Source organism: Anastrepha obliqua, chromosome 5 (genome assembly GCF_027943255.1).
Source record: "Anastrepha obliqua isolate idAnaObli1 chromosome 5, idAnaObli1_1.0, whole genome shotgun sequence".
Lineage (NCBI taxonomy): Eukaryota > Metazoa > Arthropoda > Insecta > Diptera > Tephritidae > Anastrepha > Anastrepha obliqua.
This window is the reverse complement of record NC_072896.1, coordinates 57,188,245-57,204,617: the sequence shown is the minus strand read 5'-3', so window position 1 is coordinate 57,204,617 and position 16,373 is coordinate 57,188,245. Positions and strand designations below refer to the sequence as shown.

The 16,373-nt window shown below is 37.8% G+C and overlaps 3 protein-coding genes across 5 annotated transcripts; 2 read left to right on the top strand and 1 right to left on the bottom strand.

Annotated features, from left to right (window-relative positions):
- On the bottom strand, positions 1-1,111 carry LOC129247566 (ER lumen protein-retaining receptor). Its single transcript, XM_054886737.1, has one exon. The coding sequence runs from the start codon at positions 960-962 to the stop codon at positions 324-326; it is 639 nt and encodes a 212-aa protein (XP_054742712.1). The 5' UTR covers positions 963-1,111; the 3' UTR covers positions 1-323.
- A 4,765-nt stretch (positions 1,112-5,876) lies between these two features.
- LOC129247564 (ribosome biogenesis protein NSA2 homolog) lies at positions 5,877-7,068 on the top strand. 2 transcript variants are annotated; one of them, XM_054886733.1, is made up of 2 exons: positions 5,877-5,966; positions 6,190-7,068. In XM_054886733.1, the coding sequence occupies exon 2, from the start codon at positions 6,208-6,210 to the stop codon at positions 6,985-6,987; it is 780 nt and encodes a 259-aa protein (XP_054742708.1). In that variant the 5' UTR covers positions 5,877-5,966; positions 6,190-6,207; the 3' UTR covers positions 6,988-7,068. The 2 variants fall into 2 exon arrangements, with proteins under 2 accessions (XP_054742708.1, XP_054742707.1); XM_054886732.1 differs by lacking the exon at positions 5,877-5,966 and adding an exon at positions 5,971-6,086.
- Positions 5,884-7,761, top strand: LOC129247565 (ubiquitin-40S ribosomal protein S27a). Of its 2 annotated transcripts, none has more exons than XM_054886735.1 (3): positions 5,884-5,966; positions 7,125-7,465; positions 7,522-7,761. In XM_054886735.1, exons 2-3 carry the CDS (start codon positions 7,145-7,147, stop codon positions 7,669-7,671), a joined length of 471 nt encoding a protein of 156 aa, XP_054742710.1. In that variant the 5' UTR covers positions 5,884-5,966; positions 7,125-7,144; the 3' UTR covers positions 7,672-7,761. The 2 variants fall into 2 exon arrangements, with proteins under 2 accessions (XP_054742710.1, XP_054742711.1); XM_054886736.1 differs by lacking the exon at positions 5,884-5,966 and adding an exon at positions 5,989-6,086.
- Positions 7,762-16,373: the final 8,612 nt, after the last annotated feature.

The following is a 16,373-nucleotide window of genomic DNA, read 5'->3' as shown; positions in this document are numbered from 1 at the left end:
TTCCTTTACATAAAAGCATTAACTTTTTATTATTTTACTGAAGTCTATTTTGGTAGACATAATCTTTCCACTTATTTTCCGATATTCTAAGAAAAGTGGTAATTATTAAAGTAATCTAAACTATACGATTGTTAATAATGAGAACTGACACGAATCACAATTCATTTGGAGAACATAAAATTATTATTACATATATAAAATTTCAAGATATTATAGGTACAAATTTAAAATGCACTCTTAAATATATGCAATTTATTTCAATTTAAAAATATTCTTTAATAACTCTACCTTAAAACTCAAAGCACTAATTCAATTCAAATCGTTTATGCCGGTAGTTGTAGTTTCTTTCCCTTTAGTACTTTGGTTATATACAAATAGAAGAAATCGCAGTATAAAATAGTCTGCACTATTCCAGCAAATATCGCAATCAAATCGTAATGAGTTTCTGCAATATAGCGATGTATCCAGTTCAGTAAATAAAGAGCACGATATGAACCAAGCGCGAAGAGATAGTGACTAGTAATTGATTCTGCTTCTCCTGTTTTGCTAACCATAAACAGCTGCGGTAGAATTGCCACCGACTCCAAATATATTGAAAATGTCCAAAGTATCTCCATTAAAGTAAATTCGTGATTTATAATCATTGCTAGTAAGCCACAAGGAATCAGCAAAAACTCGATGCGGAAGGTGTCATGGTTGTGGTCGTAAGTTCCTCTAAATTTGCCATACATCAAATATAATGTGGTTCCAGAAGCTGACAGGAATAATATCTTCATCAAAGAATTATATAGGCTGACATAAGTAGTAAACAAGTCCAAATAACGTGTTAAGTAAACTAAAGCAAAAAGAATCTGAGATTTTCCCGATATTCCTGCGCACGATCGAGTTTTCCAAATTTTTAACAGGAGAATTATAATTGCAACTACGTGCGACAAATCCCCGGCTAAACGGAAAATATTCATTTCTTGTGATTGGTCTAAAATGTCACTTCTTATTCCATAAAATCTTTTAACTTTTCAAAAAAAAAAACTTTTAGAATCTGCCGTTTCTCACTAAATACATCAGTATATGATAGGCAATAGAGAAAGATAGATAAGCACACAAATGACGTGGCTGACAAATCATATTTCCTAATTTGCAATACATAACATTAAGCGGTAAACACACTACGCAATGGGATTACAAATTAAGTCAACATATTTTGTTGGATCAAACTAGTTGAGAAGTGTACAGGGATATTGTTTTTTTTTTTTTTGTTTTATTACAAGCCGTTTGACTCTTGCTTGACTTGAAAAGAATTTTTTTAATTTTTTGTCCGCCATGTCGAATTAACAAAATTTTCATAGACTGATTGAAAATGAAGAGCCAACAGACATTTCTAGTTTAATTCTTGGAATATACAAGTACATATATTGTATGGATTCATATATACATATACATATATATTAGAGTTAGTACGATTCTACATTTTTGGTCGATGGCGCTATTGAAATAAAAACAAAAACAAAAAAAAAATAATAATCTGTTCAATTGTCATCCTCTGTCACTTCATCCTTAAATATGTGTCAAAAAAGAGTATACCACTTAAATATTGTCAGAGTGTATATGCCGAGGAGCGCTGAATATAACCTGGATATAAATCCATCCAAAACAGCCACCACTCCCTTCACCAGGAAAATAGTCTTACCAGGAATGGGGAAGATCAGTATGGGCGGGGTTGTCATTAGATTGGTCAGCGAAGTTAAGTATCTTGAACTTATCCAAGCTGATGCCAAGCTTAACTGGAAGAGGTATGCTGACACATCTTTGTCCAAAGAAACAAAGGATCTTATGGTCTGTAAATGTCTACAAGGAAAATCCTGGGGCTGTAGCCTAAGAATTCTGAGATGGGTGTACATCATTGATGCTTGAGCTGAAAACGATTTTCAGCAATCAGCCAAGTGGACCATGTTGAATATTACTAGGGAAGGTTTCGGTTTCACTAAAGTCATTAAATTCGAAAGGAAGTTCGTAAATGGAAATACACCTGCATTTGAAAGGAAGGCATAGGCGCTTGAATATATGGCCCCAGAACCAAGCGGTCTGTGCCGATTGGCAGTTTTCCAAACATCTTCCAAGCGAAGGTCTTTACTATCTATCTATGTGCAAAGATAAACTTAGACTAGCTCCTGAATACACGAATGGCCATTCTGAGCGCCAGTCAGGCATCATTCAAAACGTTGCCATCCTTTCAGGTTAAGTCCTCATTGTCCACCTTCTCCTTGAATGCAGAGCAATAGCATGGAGAAGGTTGAGATATCTCAGTCATTTTCAGCCAGAAGAAAGGCACATATGCTCAATCCAACCCAGCTCTATTTTAATTTAATAAATGAACTGGGTCTGGATTAGGTACTGTGATGAGTAGAGGGCACAAAAGGCCATGAAGTCAAAGTGCAAACTTCAAATTAATTTGATCTAAACATTGCTTTACAACACTTTGACGAATCATGAAAATTCACATAACAATACGTTCCTACTAGAATGAAACTTAAGTGACAGACGACAAAATAGAATTTACTAGAAGCAGAGTCTTAAGGTGAACCTGTTAGCGTAAAAAATTACGATTTATAGAATACAAAAGGGCCACCTTCCGGAAATCGCTACTTAATTCTTAGCGATTTTGAAATTCAATGACTGCCGCGCTACGAACAAACAAAAGGAAGAGATTTTACTTGTTTTATAATTATTCAGTGAATGGCTTAGTAATTTTGTGATTTCAAGATTTGTGATTCTTAAATTAAACAAATTAATTTAAATGAAGTGCCGCGTGTTAAATTATGATAGCAGGAATCATAAAAATACCTCCAAATGCAGTTGTTAGTTTTTTTTTCACGCCGTGAGAAGAAAGTGTGTGGGGGTGTATAATATCTTGTGATGGAAAGTCATTCCGATTGCTGTTTCTCTTCACAAGCACGCTGTTTCTTTTCCTTCCTTCCTGGTCTACTGCTTGACTTAGTCGTATATAATATTATTATATATATATATGATTGGCGCGTACACCCTTTTTGGGTGTTTGGCCGAGCTCCTTCTCCTATTTGTGGTGTGCGTCTTGATGTTGTTCCACAAATGGAGGGACCTACAGTTTCAAGCCGACTCCGAACGGCATATATTTTTATGAGGAGCTTTTTCATGGCAGAAATACACTCGGAGGTTTGCCATTGCCTGCCGAGAGGCGACCGCTATAAGAAAAATGTTTTTATTAATTTTGGTTTCACCGACGTTCTATCTGTGAATTCCGAATGGTAATCACGCACCAACCCATTCGGCTACGGCGGCTGCGTCTTATATTATTACTCGTCTAATAATATAGCTTTTGAATTGCAAGTGACCAATTACTTTTGAAGTAAGCTTTCTAGTATATTTAAAATATTGTTACAATCGCGGAGTTTCGCAAGCCGACTGGCAACAATAGCAAACGAGAGGCCAAAACAAAAACATGAATTAGCCTTGATGGCGACAGCAGATAGTCAGATATTGCTCAGAGAACTGTAATGTATAGAGACGTCTCACGAGCTACGAATGGTGTAAATTGTTAAAAATTAAGTGAAACCGCGAAGACTTTTTCACCTTGTTCAACTCGACAACGGGGAGCTTCAGTACATTGGCTCTGCTCAGTTTTTGGTTTCTGTATTAAATGAAATTGACGAATGCCGACGGCATTTTGCAAGGAATTTGCTTATGCATTTCTTTGTTCGCTTGATAAACGAAAATTTATTCAATTTATATTTTCAAACAAATACAATAAATAAAAGATTTCAAATTGCGTCAACATTTAACATTTTCATGTTTGTGATTTAATTTAAAAAGAATAATTTAAACAAAATACATTATAAAACGACCTCACATTTTGTGTGTGTGTTTTAGTATTTGAAACTTCATACAAATTTGATGAAATTTTTTACTTATTGTTCGAGTCGAAATTAATTTTAGACGAGAATTCATAGGGCATGCAAGTGCTGCTCAATATATGTATGTATGTATGCATATTATATTGTATGTATATTATATTGTATGTATAAATCTTATAGTGTTACATAGTATGTGCATACCCACTGCAGAAACCATGACCTGAATTTATTTCAATTTACATTTTACAACAGGGAATAATATATGTATGCATTTTCTAGATGGTATAAAACTTTGAAATTTAAAATAAATAAAAGAAAACTTCAAAGAAACGTGTTTGCATCTATAGGACAACTAAGTTCCATTGCATCTTTAATAAATATAGTGTTTTGCACATATGCGTGCACTGAAGCAACCATGACTCACCTCACGAGCATCGCCTTTTCATAATATTTCATGCAATAATTAGGGAGTAAATATCCGAATGATCGAATTCCTGCCTAACAAATACTAAAACAATTCTCTTCTACATATGTATGTATTTCCATGCTTGATGCCCTAGCCTATATACGTACATATATGTATGTGTTTTGACATATATTCACATATATAATTTGATCAAATCAAAAAATTCTTTATAGAAAACGCTTCATTACCAGGCACACAGGAAGATGGCATATGCAAATATAAATATGTTTATTTTTTATACATATGATATGCTATAGCAACTAGAATCATGGCATAGCAACGTACATACATATTTGTGTTCTGAACTTCCAGCAAAGCAATGCTTATTAGCATACACATACAAATGCATGTACATACAGCCGCACACACGGGCCACTCACTTTATTCCTGTATATGCGTATGTCGTTCAAAGCTAAAATTCTATGCCTAGTGACTACAAGAACAAAATGCATTAATAGGCGCAGGCGTAGCTACCATCATTCTAGTTGCCATAGCGCTGAACAGTCTGAAATAGTCGCGGCGGCGCCGAACAGTTTCAATTATTGACCTGTACAACCAAAACTCATCATCAAAAAATTCATTGATAAATTCGAGCTCTTAGTTTCATTCATAAAACGAGCCGCCCATATGCCAATTTTCTCGACCATTCGAAAATAGTCAATATTGGAACATTTCTTGTAGAATTATTTGCCAATATTTGGTAAACCTTGAATTTTTGTCAAGTCGAGTTCCCGCGGCTCCGTATATATGTTTACACCCGTATATGTATGTAAATTTGTCTTCTAAATGCTCGACAACCGCAGCTGCTGTGCGTTAAGTGCGCGCATGAGTATACAGTAAGTTGCAGAAAAACACAAATAGCTTAAAAAAAAGGTCTGTTTCGGACATTTTAATACTAGGAGAAAATTTGACGACAAGTTGTTAATAATACCATTTTGTTAAGGTTTTTATTATTAATTTATTAGTGTATATGAAAGAAAAAATTTATGGTAATGTTTGCCATATGTGTATATAATATTCCTACATGCGTTGTATACTAATATATGTATATAAACATGCATACAAATCATATGGACATATCAAATGAACGAATCTATTCTGTACGCAAGCAATTGAAAGCTAATGCAAACTATATTTTTCCACACTTGCGCGGCAATCTCTCCCTCTGATTTCTCTCCAGTAGCTATATTAAATAATTTTGTACTGTTAACTTGTGGTGAAGTAATTTCCGAGTTGAATTTCTTACCCTTATTTTGTTAGAGCCCAATATGAGGAACGGGCCGGGATTGAACTTTCTCTATGCATTTACGTTCTCTGGTTAAGTTAGACGAAGACGACAGGTGACTAGTAAGCTGCTGCTACAACAGAACTTTTAAGAAGATACGAGCTGCCATAATTAGAAATTACGATAGGGCACAAGTGTTAACCACTTAAAACCACTTTAGTGTGTGGCAGCTCTAAGTGTGAAGTTGTTGGCATAAAAACATTTCGATATTTTATTACACTTTTCTATAAACGCACTAGTGTTGCGTTTGTGGAATGTGATATTTAATGCATTTCCTCTTGATTTAATAGAAACATTTCCTTTCGCATCGTGGCTTTTGCGTATATGGGTGAGTTTCTTTTTTGATGCGTGTATTTGGGAAGTAATTTAAGTCCAAATTAAGTTTTATGTGTACTAGAAAAAACTTAATTGTGATATCCGTAGTATTAAATTAATACTATATCTATTTGTAAGTTTAATGTCAATATAGATATCAATTGTGTGAGAGGAGCAGTTATCTACATAAACATATTTGGAAGTGGTGTTGTGTTATTCAATTTTTTTGTTTTTAGTTCCAAAAGTAATTCATCATGCCTCAAAATGAGTATATGGAACGCCATGTGAGACTTTACGGTCGGCGATTAGATTATGAGGAACGTATTCGTAAAAAAGAGGCTCGCTTCCCTAAGGAAAGGGCACGCAAAGCACGTAAACTGCGTGGTATTAAAGCAAAATTATTTAATAAAGAACGTAGAAATGAGAAAATTCAAATTGCTAAGAAAATAAAAGCTCATCAGGAAAAAAAATGCAAAAAGCAAGAAGAAAATGTTGAGGAAGGCGCAGTACCTCATTATTTATTAGACAGGGGCCAACAGGCCCGTGCTAAAGTCCTGTCTAATATGATAAAGCAAAAACGGAAAGAAAAGGCTGGCAAATGGGATGTACCACTTCCAAAAGTACGAGCACAATCCGATGCAGAAGTTTTCAGAGAATTAAAAACTGGAAAGACCAAACGAAAGAGTTGGAAACGTATGGTAACAAAAGTTACATTCGTTGGGGAGAACTTTACCAGAAAACCTCCAAAATTCGAGAGATTTATTAGACCAATGGGGCTAAGAATGAACAAAGCTCATGTTACACATCCTGAACTTAAGACCACGTTTTATCTCCCCATAATTGGTGTTAAAAAAAATCCTAGTTCCACGATGTTAACTTCTTTAGGAGTAATAACAAAAGGCACTGTCATCGAAGTAAATATTTCCGATCTAGGACTTGTGACACAAACTGGAAAAGTTGTCTGGGGCAAATATGCTCAAGTAACAAACAACCCAGAAAACGATGGGGTTATAAATGCAGTGTTGCTGGTTTAAATTCAAAAACTTAGACTAGCCTGAATTTGTTCAATGTTAATAAAAAAATAGAATAGAATAAATACTTCTACATTTATCGTTCACGATGTTTATTGTTTTTGGTCTCTAGTCCCATTTTGTTTTTGTTTTTTTAATAGGTTTGTAGAAATATTTAGCCATGCAAATTTTCGTTAAAACCCTAACGGGTAAGACCATCACGCTTGAGGTCGAGCCTTCTGATACCATTGAGCATGTCAAGGCTAAAATTCAAGATAAAGAAGGAATTCCACCAGATCAACAGCGGCTAATTTTCGCTGGGAAGCAACTGGAAGATGGTCGCACATTGGCTGATTACAATATACAGAAGGAGTCTACCTTACATTTAGTACTTCGTCTTAGGGGTGGTGCGAAGAAACGCAAGAAGAAGAACTACTCAACCCCAAAGAAGATTAAACATAAGAGGAAGAAGGTTAAGTTGGCGGTTTTAAATTATTATAAGGTATGAGATTTTATTATATTACAATACAAAATAAATAAAATATTTTCTTCATTTAGGTCGACGAGAACGGAAAAATCCATCGTCTCCGTCGGGAATGCCCAGGTGAAAACTGTGGGGCTGGTGTTTTCATGGCCGCTCATGAAGATCGGCATTATTGTGGAAAATGCCAATTAACTTTCGTTTTTTCAAAACCAGAAGATAAATAAAATGTGGAAACAATTTTGTTAAACACGGTATTCAAAAATCTTTCGTTTGAGCATTCAGTTCAGAATACAAAGTTGGGCGCCATATGATAATCGTTACTCTTGTTTTCTTTTTACGTCGATAATTAAGTGAAGTCTATAGAAATATCAGATCTGCAATCATTCGCTTTTTGTAAGCATTGGTTGACTAACAAGAAAAAGTACTAGAGAGATATAAATAAAAGAAAAACATTCAAGCCTACCCGCTAAACTATTTTACGCGCATATACTAAGGGTATGAACAATAGAGGTGAGATAGGTGTCTTTGTTATGACTGTATTGGGCTGGGATGTCTATACTTTCATTTTGGTTTGGTTTCGAATTCGATTGATTGCGGAAACGACAGGGGTCGGCCATGCACATCCGCATTCTGTCTTTAGGCAGGTTTGTAAAATGAGTATACCCTCCCAATAATCGTTTGGTACTACCTTATATCTCTTAGGTACATATATTTGTTTCTGTTAAATGGCACTGTTTGTTTGATAATTGCCATTTGAAGGTGTCATGAAGTTGTAACTGTGAAATATCAGATAGTGAAAATTTAAGTAATTTTCATATTCAGTACGGCATTAGCTTTAAAAAACAGTTATATAAAGGGGGAATAGGGAGTGTATTCTCATTCCGAAAATGGAAGCTGGTAGTTTTTAAGTATTTCACCCTGTCGCGAAAATTGTCCGACAGTAGAATATATTTTTCTAGCAGCATAAGCATCTCCCTAACATATTTGGAGAATGCTGCTGAAGTGACATTTCTTGGCCAAATATAAATCTGGGTCGTTCCGGTTAAGTAGAACCGGCTATTGTGGGAAGGCTTTGTGGTTGTTGTAGCAGCATAAACATTCCCCTACTTACATACGGGGAATACTGCTGGAGTGACAGTCCTTGGCCGAATATAAATCCGGGTTTTTTCGGTAACGTAGAACCGACTGTCGTGAAGGCTTTGTCGTTGAGCCGGTTCTGTTCATTGTATAGATCCATAATTAAAAATACTCTTAGCTGTTGTCAAAAAATGACCACAGCTGAGATTCCTTGATTCTAAAACCCTCTTTTATGTAACATGGTTACATAAAAAATTATTAAATGTCATAGAAAATCGTATCAAAAAGTCTAAAAAAATTACGTAAAAGTTCAGATGTTTTTCAATAAAAAAAAATAATCGCTAAGAAATATATGTATTAAAAAAATTTCTTATGGTAAATTTTCCAAGTCAAAGATGTTCTATTTTTTTGTCGATATTATATTGTGTTTAATGTTGTCATAAATATTTTAGTTTGGCATATCAACTTCGCCAATATGCCAAACACTGCCATCATACACTTCACTATCTCCCCAAAAAATAGGAAGAAGAGTGTTCTTGTATTTTTGTGCAATGGTTGTACCGATTTTTATTTAGGCCTCTTCTAGTCGTCATCTCGCTATCTTTATGCTCGATTAACTTAACGAAAAATCTCCATGCCAAGTTATCGAGCATAAGTATTAGCTCCTTGCAACGCTCAAGCATGATGTTCTGCAGCTTATATGTGTGCGTGTCGGATGCTTGACGCTAATATCTAAAATTTTTGATTTTCATCATGCAAAAGTATGTGTGACACGAAGCAAGTACGAGTGTCACCCGACACGCACACATATAAGCCTGGTGGACATGCATGCTTGAGCGTTACCAGGGGCTATATAAATAAACATGTAGGCATCGCCGGACTAGAACTGCCTTAAAGTACGTTCACATATACATTAATTAGCAATAAATCCAAAAAATTCATCTACCCGTTAAGACTGTTTTGAAAGATTTTTCTTGGTTTTGGTATTTTGATTTGTTTAATTATTATTCACGATATGATGAAAAGACAAGGAGAACGAAAAGCTAATTTAATTGCGCAACTGGCTGCTAGTAATAAACAGTTGAAGGAAGTCCGTAAACGACGTTTACTGAGTTTTCAAAAAATTATGCCAGTAATACGCGTGCAAAATTCGATATGACATAATAACTAATAAGAGGAGAAAGCGTTTATGGACACATTTTTCTTGTAATAAGAGTGCATAATTAATAATATTTAGCCTACATTTTATTAGAACTATGTCTACAAACCTGTTTTCTTTTTCGGCGTCCATTTTATTTAGTTTTTACTTTGACATTTTTCGACATCGTCAATAAATGTTATCAAATAGTTGCTCAAACTGCTAAACAATAGTGCACCACTTGAATTCTCGATGTGGTCCAGATGTCCATCAGGAAAGCTAAAGCTTTCAAAGCTTCCCCGACGGTAGCAACGTGTTTATGTGAAAAATTTGGGTCCGACGGGACTACCCTATATTACGAAGTTGATCAACCTGTCCATGATCGGTCTCATCATTCGAAGTGTAAATTATTGCAGAATGAAAAATTGTCGCAATTCAAAATAAATTTTAATTTAATTTAGTTAAATGATTTGCTAACATAATGAGTAGAGCAAAATTCGTGGAAATATAGTCCCAATCACACTACGGAATGAAATGCAACCACAATGCGGTATCTTTGCTCACAGCTTATTTCATGCAAGCACTTGTTTATGTTGTGGCGGTGGCTAGTCGCTTGGTTAACGGTATTTTGAATTTCTATTTTATATAGGTAGCGCACAGTTATTGTTCTATGCAATTTTTAGTATGTGATCGCCACGTGAACAATATAAAAATATATAATATAAAAAATGGGCCGACGTACTACGATTGAACAGCGAGAACTGGCCATCAAGTATTTTCAAAGCGGAAAGTCGGAGCGGAAAGTTCCGAAAATAGTTTGTTTGCGTAGTGCTACAGTACAAAGTATCATTGAGCTCTTCGTCCCTGAATATCGGGTGCAAAATAAAGGCCGATGTGCCCCAAATAAAATTTTTGACGAACGTGATGAGCGTTTAATTCTTCGAAAAATGAAAGAACACCCAATGCTATCGGCTTCAAAACTGCTAAACGATATTCAGCAGGAAGTGGGCAAGACATGTTGTGTCCAAACAGTGCGACGGGTACAAAGTGAAAAGGACTTTAATGGTCGAGTAGCACGAAAGAAACATTCTTAAATACAAAAAATTAATTGAACCGAGTTACCTTCGCCAGAGAGCTCGAAAGTCCAAAGTCAATCTATTCGGCTCAGATGGAATGTCTTACGCCTGGCAGAAACCTCATACAGAGCTCCACAAAAGCAACATAAAACCAACTGTGAAACATATTAGCAGCCGGAGTAGGGTTTGTCGAGGGTATTATGAACAAAATAATGTACTTCAATATTCTAAAAGAAAATCTTCTCCAAAGTTCTGCGAAACTTGGAATACCTCAAGATTTCCGTTTCTACCAGTACAATGTCCCTAAACATAAGGCGGCAATCGTGCAAACATGGCTCATATGGAACTGTCCACATTTAATGGAACTAAAATACAGCATTCGCAGTTTTAGTAGTTCGCCTGCATGAAATAAGCTGTAAGCCACTGTATATGAACGGCGAAATTCGAGGTCTTACGACCTACTTAAATTTTTCTAAATTTATTTTATTTACCTAAATAGGAGAAAAGTTATGAGAAAACGTAATAAGCTTATGCGATAATCATTATATTCGCCAAATCCTACAAATCAGTCGGGGGGAAATATTTTTCCCGGTTTTTGATAACGTACAACAGGTAACAAGATCACATCATTTGAAGTCGATATACTGCGAAAACCCTATCTTCTTTGACCTAACCAGAGCTTCGGAATGCGATTTTAAGTCATAACACAGAGGCATGTTAAAGTACTAAAACGATTTACTGAATTATTATAGAAAAATAGTGTGTGTTGCGTAATCACAGGTCGTCTTCGTCTAGTTCATCTAACGGTAGGCCCAGGATACTAGCTGTTTCGAAAGGGTGGGGTTCAGAGGGAGAGGGGTATTAGATGAGTGGGTTTAATAGGTCATGTGAAGAGGTGGTTAGTGTCGTGCGGGGTGCCTCCACATGCTGGACATATGTTTAGTATGTCGGGGTCGATTCTGGATAAGTAGGAGTTTAACCTGCTACAATATCCAGAACTTAATAGTGTCAAGGTTACGCGGGACTCGCGGGGAAGTTGGACCTCTTCGTCTGCGATTGGTGGTGGTTGGACTCCGATAACGGCATTCGGGGGCCGGAGGTTAAGAAGGTGGTGAGACGCGTGGTGTTGTCTGCGTTGGTAGTGCTGTGCGTTCCGTAAGAGTTGTTGTGGCCTGACGTTGACAGACAGCCGCACCGCAGGGGGCGGTTGAGGGTGCAGAGCACTGCAGCAGGCGGCAACGAAGTCGCGTGTCCATTCACGGGTCGTGCGCAGGCCAGAGCACCTCCGACGTCCTCGCTGAACTTGCGCAGTCTTCAATAAAACTTAAAACGTATGTAAATTCAGCTTTATTTAACCGGTAATTTTTGATAAACCTGTTTTAAACCGTATTTAAGTAAACTTTTTCTAAAACAAAGAGGGTTCCTTGCATCTCTCAATATTTTTAGCTCAATTCTGAGACTCCATTCGCTTCTCTCACTTTCCTTCTCCATTAACACAGCCGCACATGTCAGCGAACACATTTTAATTTGAATATTCAGCTAACTTGACAAAAAACTTATTTGCTAAATTGTCTTGTTTACATTGAAGTGAGCTGTTGTCGAAATATCAAAATTTGGTTACAGACATTTCTACGACGGATTCCATGATAGGACTGATTAGGATATCGCCTATAATGCGAATCGCCCTCTAACACTCAAATGAGTCAAGCTGGCCCCCAAGTGTACTATGGCCTGTTCGTAAGCTATTCGGCGTGAATAATTCGCTCAGGTTGACTAGTCTTGCTGATGACCGATTGGTCGATCACCAAAGCCAGAAGAACAGCGTGTCGTTCCTTCTTCTAATCACAGAAGAGAGCCTTGAACCACTGCAAAAATTGGAAAATAAGTGTCGGTTCGGCGTACGGAAGGCCCAGCTGAAGATATTCCGTTCTGCGAATCCGGAGGAGGAGTAGGGTGAGGTCGACGGCACCAGCGAACTACTGACCGGCATGCAGTTAAATGAGGCCGATCCTGGGAAAACAAACCAATAAAAAATGGTTTTAAAGGTTGTCCAAATTAACCTGTAGCATTCACAGACTGCAACGGACAACCTGATCGTTCTTCTAGGGGAGGAGAACGTTGACATAGCCTTAATCCAGGAACCCTGGGTGCGGAGCAACGAGGTGAAGGGGTTCTCGGGAAAAATTACAATGTGTACTATAAGCGAACTCAAGGTGATCCTATATCATGTATTATAACCAAAAAACATTTAAACATTTTTTTAATCCCATCATAAAGTTCATAGGATATGACAGCCGTTGAGGTGGAAGTCGCTGACGGTGTCTATATGGCCATGATCGGCCAGCACCGTCTGAGGAGGCGTGTAGGATGCGACGTCAACGCGAGGCATGCGTTGTGGAGAAGCTCTGAGACAAACGGCCGGGGTGTCTTTTTATAATTTTATTATCAATACTAACTTATCGGGAAGTACAGAGTACTTCAGAGGGTGAGAGGAAGTGATTGATGTTACTTTACTGTCTGAAAATAGCTCAGTAAGGGTAGATAATTGGAAGGTATCCAATAAAAGGTCCTTTTCGGATCATAGTTGGATCCTCTACGATTTGGATCTTAAGGTAGGTCCACCCATACCGTATCGAAATCTTTTAAGAACCAACTGGAAGAGGTTCAAAAATGCAGGAGAGATTCCTATCCACCAAATCACTCTCACGAAAAGCCTTGAGAGTCGGGTTATAACACTGGAAAAGGCATTTAGTAGGGCCTACAAAACGTCCTGCCCATAAAATTTAGTAAAAAAACTCACCCTCCTTGGTGGAGCAGGAGCTCTTAAAACTAAGGGAAAAATCTAGATCAACGTTTAACCTCAGCTACTCGACGGGAAATTGGGAATTGTACAGAAAAAGTCGGAGAAAATACAAGAAGGCAATCAGGGCTGCCAAAAAAGAGAGCTGGAGGGAATTTTGTTCGTCAATCGAATCCACCAGGGATTCTGCTAGGCTCAGACGTGTTCTTTCTTTTCAATGGCTTCTTGGGTTAAGAAACCTGATGGTATTTGGACTGCTACGGCAGAAGAACGTCTGCTAAACACGCATTTTCCGGGATGCAGCGCTCACGAAAGTGGGAGGGGAAATATTAGGCGGAACCAATATAAGCCACAGCATCTTGCACATGAAATAATTACCAAGGAGAAAGTTGCATGGGCAATCAAATCTCCGGGGCCAGATGGGATCATTCCAAAGATGGTACAGGAAAATTGGGCTGTATCCTACCATGGCTAAGGAAATTTTTAAAGCTTGTTTAAAATTAGGCCATATTCCAGATAGTTGGAAACTAATCAAGGTCGCCTTCATACCAAAAGAAGGTAGGAGGGGACATGAATCAGCGAAAGACTTCAGGCCAATAGGTCTTTCGTCTTTCCTGTTAAAACTTTTGAAAGACTTTTGGATATACACCTCAGAAGCTCTCTGGAGGGCTCTGGTATATCAACTGCACAACACGCATACCTTAAAGGCAAATCTACGGAGACAGCGCTTCACGAGGTAATCCGAACAATAGAGGGCTCTCTAGAGAAAAACATTATTCCATGGCGGCATTCTTGGATATAGAAGGCGCCTTTAACAATGTTAGTACAGATGTCATCCAACCGGCGTTGACCTAGAGGTGGACAGTTGCATTAGTAACTGGGTCATCTCTATGCTATAAACTAGGATCATCAAAGCTAATATCAACATAACCAAGAAGGTTCACAGGGGCACTCCACAGGGGGAGTATAATCTCCACTTCTTTGGCTAAATCTTAATAAAACTTAATAGAGGTGGGGTAAAAGTGGTGGCGTACGTTGATGATGTGGTGCTAATGGTTTCAGGACTGTGTCCCAATACGATCAGTGGGATCATCCAAAGGCCGTTAGGCGAGCTTAACTCTTGGGCCACAGGATGTGGCCTAAGTTTAAGCCCGCGTAAAACTGAAGTTATGCTTTTTACCATCAGATACAAGGTACCAACTTTTACCCTACCAAATATCAACTGACAAACTCTTTCACTTTCACCCAGTGCAAAGTACTTAAAGTTAATTCTGGACTCCAAACTTTGCTGGAAATTAAATATCGAAGAACGGGTAAGGAAAGCAGAAATTGCTTTATATGCCTGTAAACGTATGCTTGGAGGAAGATGGGGTCTTCAACCTAAGCATACATTATGGCTGTATAAGGCGGTTATACGAGCTATTTTATCGTATCGTTCGATAGTTTGGTGGAAAGCTTTAGGGAGAGAGTACAATACCAAATTACTCGGCAGAATACAAAGATCAGCCTGTGAAATAACGGTCGGTGCAATCAGATCATGTCCTAGAGAGGTTCTCAATGCACTGACACACGTTTTTCCGTTAGAAGACGTGCATTTAGGTTAAATGTAGCGGTTCGCTGGAAAGAAAAAACTTATGGTCACACTAGTCTATTATTGCGACAAACTCAGTCAATCCCAGTGAATACTGACTACATCGTCCCGACGGTAACTTTCAATATTAATTTCGCCACTCTCTTTCCATCTAAGAAAGAATGGAATAAGGGAATCTCTCTAAACAACTTCAGCACTACAGTCTATACAGATGGCAGTAAAATGGATTATGGTGTTGGAGCTAGCATATATTCTCATAGACTTGGAAATGAAAAATCTGTGCGCCTCCCTAATACCAGCAGTATCTTCCAGGCGGAAGTACTGGCAATTGGGGAAGCTTGTAGGCTACTAATCACGGATTTCCCTTTTAAGGACAATATCTCTATTCTTTCGGATAAGCTTTCAAGCTGCAATCCAGGTACTGGACTCGGCTACAACAGCCTCTAAAGTTGTGGAGCAAAGTAGGAATAGCCTGACCACCCTGAGTGAAAATCATAAAGTAACTTTAATTTGGAACATCGGAACATAGAAGGTAACGAAAAAGCCGATGAACTGGCAAGAGGGGAATCTGCCATGAATAACGTTCTTGCAGTACCGGTATTCACACCATTAGGTGCAGTCAAGAATGCAATTTCCCTAAAATACCTTCGAATCGCAGATTGTAGATGGCGAGACCAGACGAAATCAAAATCAGCAGGACGTTATGGCCCACCTACAAACTCAAGCAATCGTCGACATTGATAAGCATGAAACGACGGGATGCCTGTAGACTAACGGCAGTCATAACTGGCTTCTGGTCTATCGGAGAACAAGCCGCCAAAATGGGCATCCCTCACAACACATACTGTCATAGTTGTAAACAACCGGAGAAAAAGGAAACAATCTTCCATTTCCTGTGCGAATGCCCTGCACTATGGAAGGATAGAATGCTAACCCTGGTCTAACCGCTCTTCGAGAGTCTCGAGCAACTGTCTGGCTTAGACGTCAACAGCCTAATAAAGCTCAGACTGGATATAGTCTTGCTGTAAATAACTGTTAAACAAGTTGGTAACGAGGATGTGGCAACAAAATGGTGCGGTAGCGCTAGTTGGGAATCTGGATGAATCAACACTCTAACCAACCAACCAACCAGACTAGTCTTATTTAAAACTTTTTAATCTATTGCCGTTTACGTAATGTTTAAGACAAATATACATGACTTGCATGATTGCCCTATAAATGTACTTCTTTCAATTATGAAAAAA

What these genes read in the sequence shown, in the direction of transcription:
- LOC129247564 (XM_054886733.1), top strand. Translation starts at nt 6,208, where the DNA reads ATGCCTCAAAATGAGTATATGGAACGCCATGTGAGACTTTACGGTCGG.
- LOC129247566 (XM_054886737.1), bottom strand. Translation starts at nt 962, where the DNA reads ATGAATATTTTCCGTTTAGCCGGGGATTTGTCGCACGTAGTTGCAATT.
- LOC129247565 (XM_054886735.1), top strand. Translation starts at nt 7,145, where the DNA reads ATGCAAATTTTCGTTAAAACCCTAACGGGTAAGACCATCACGCTTGAG. An exon ending in CGGTTTTAAATTATTATAAG is followed by an intron (nt 7,466 to 7,521) that starts GTATGAGATTTT and finishes TTCTTCATTTAG; the next exon opens with GTCGACGAGAACGGAAAAAT.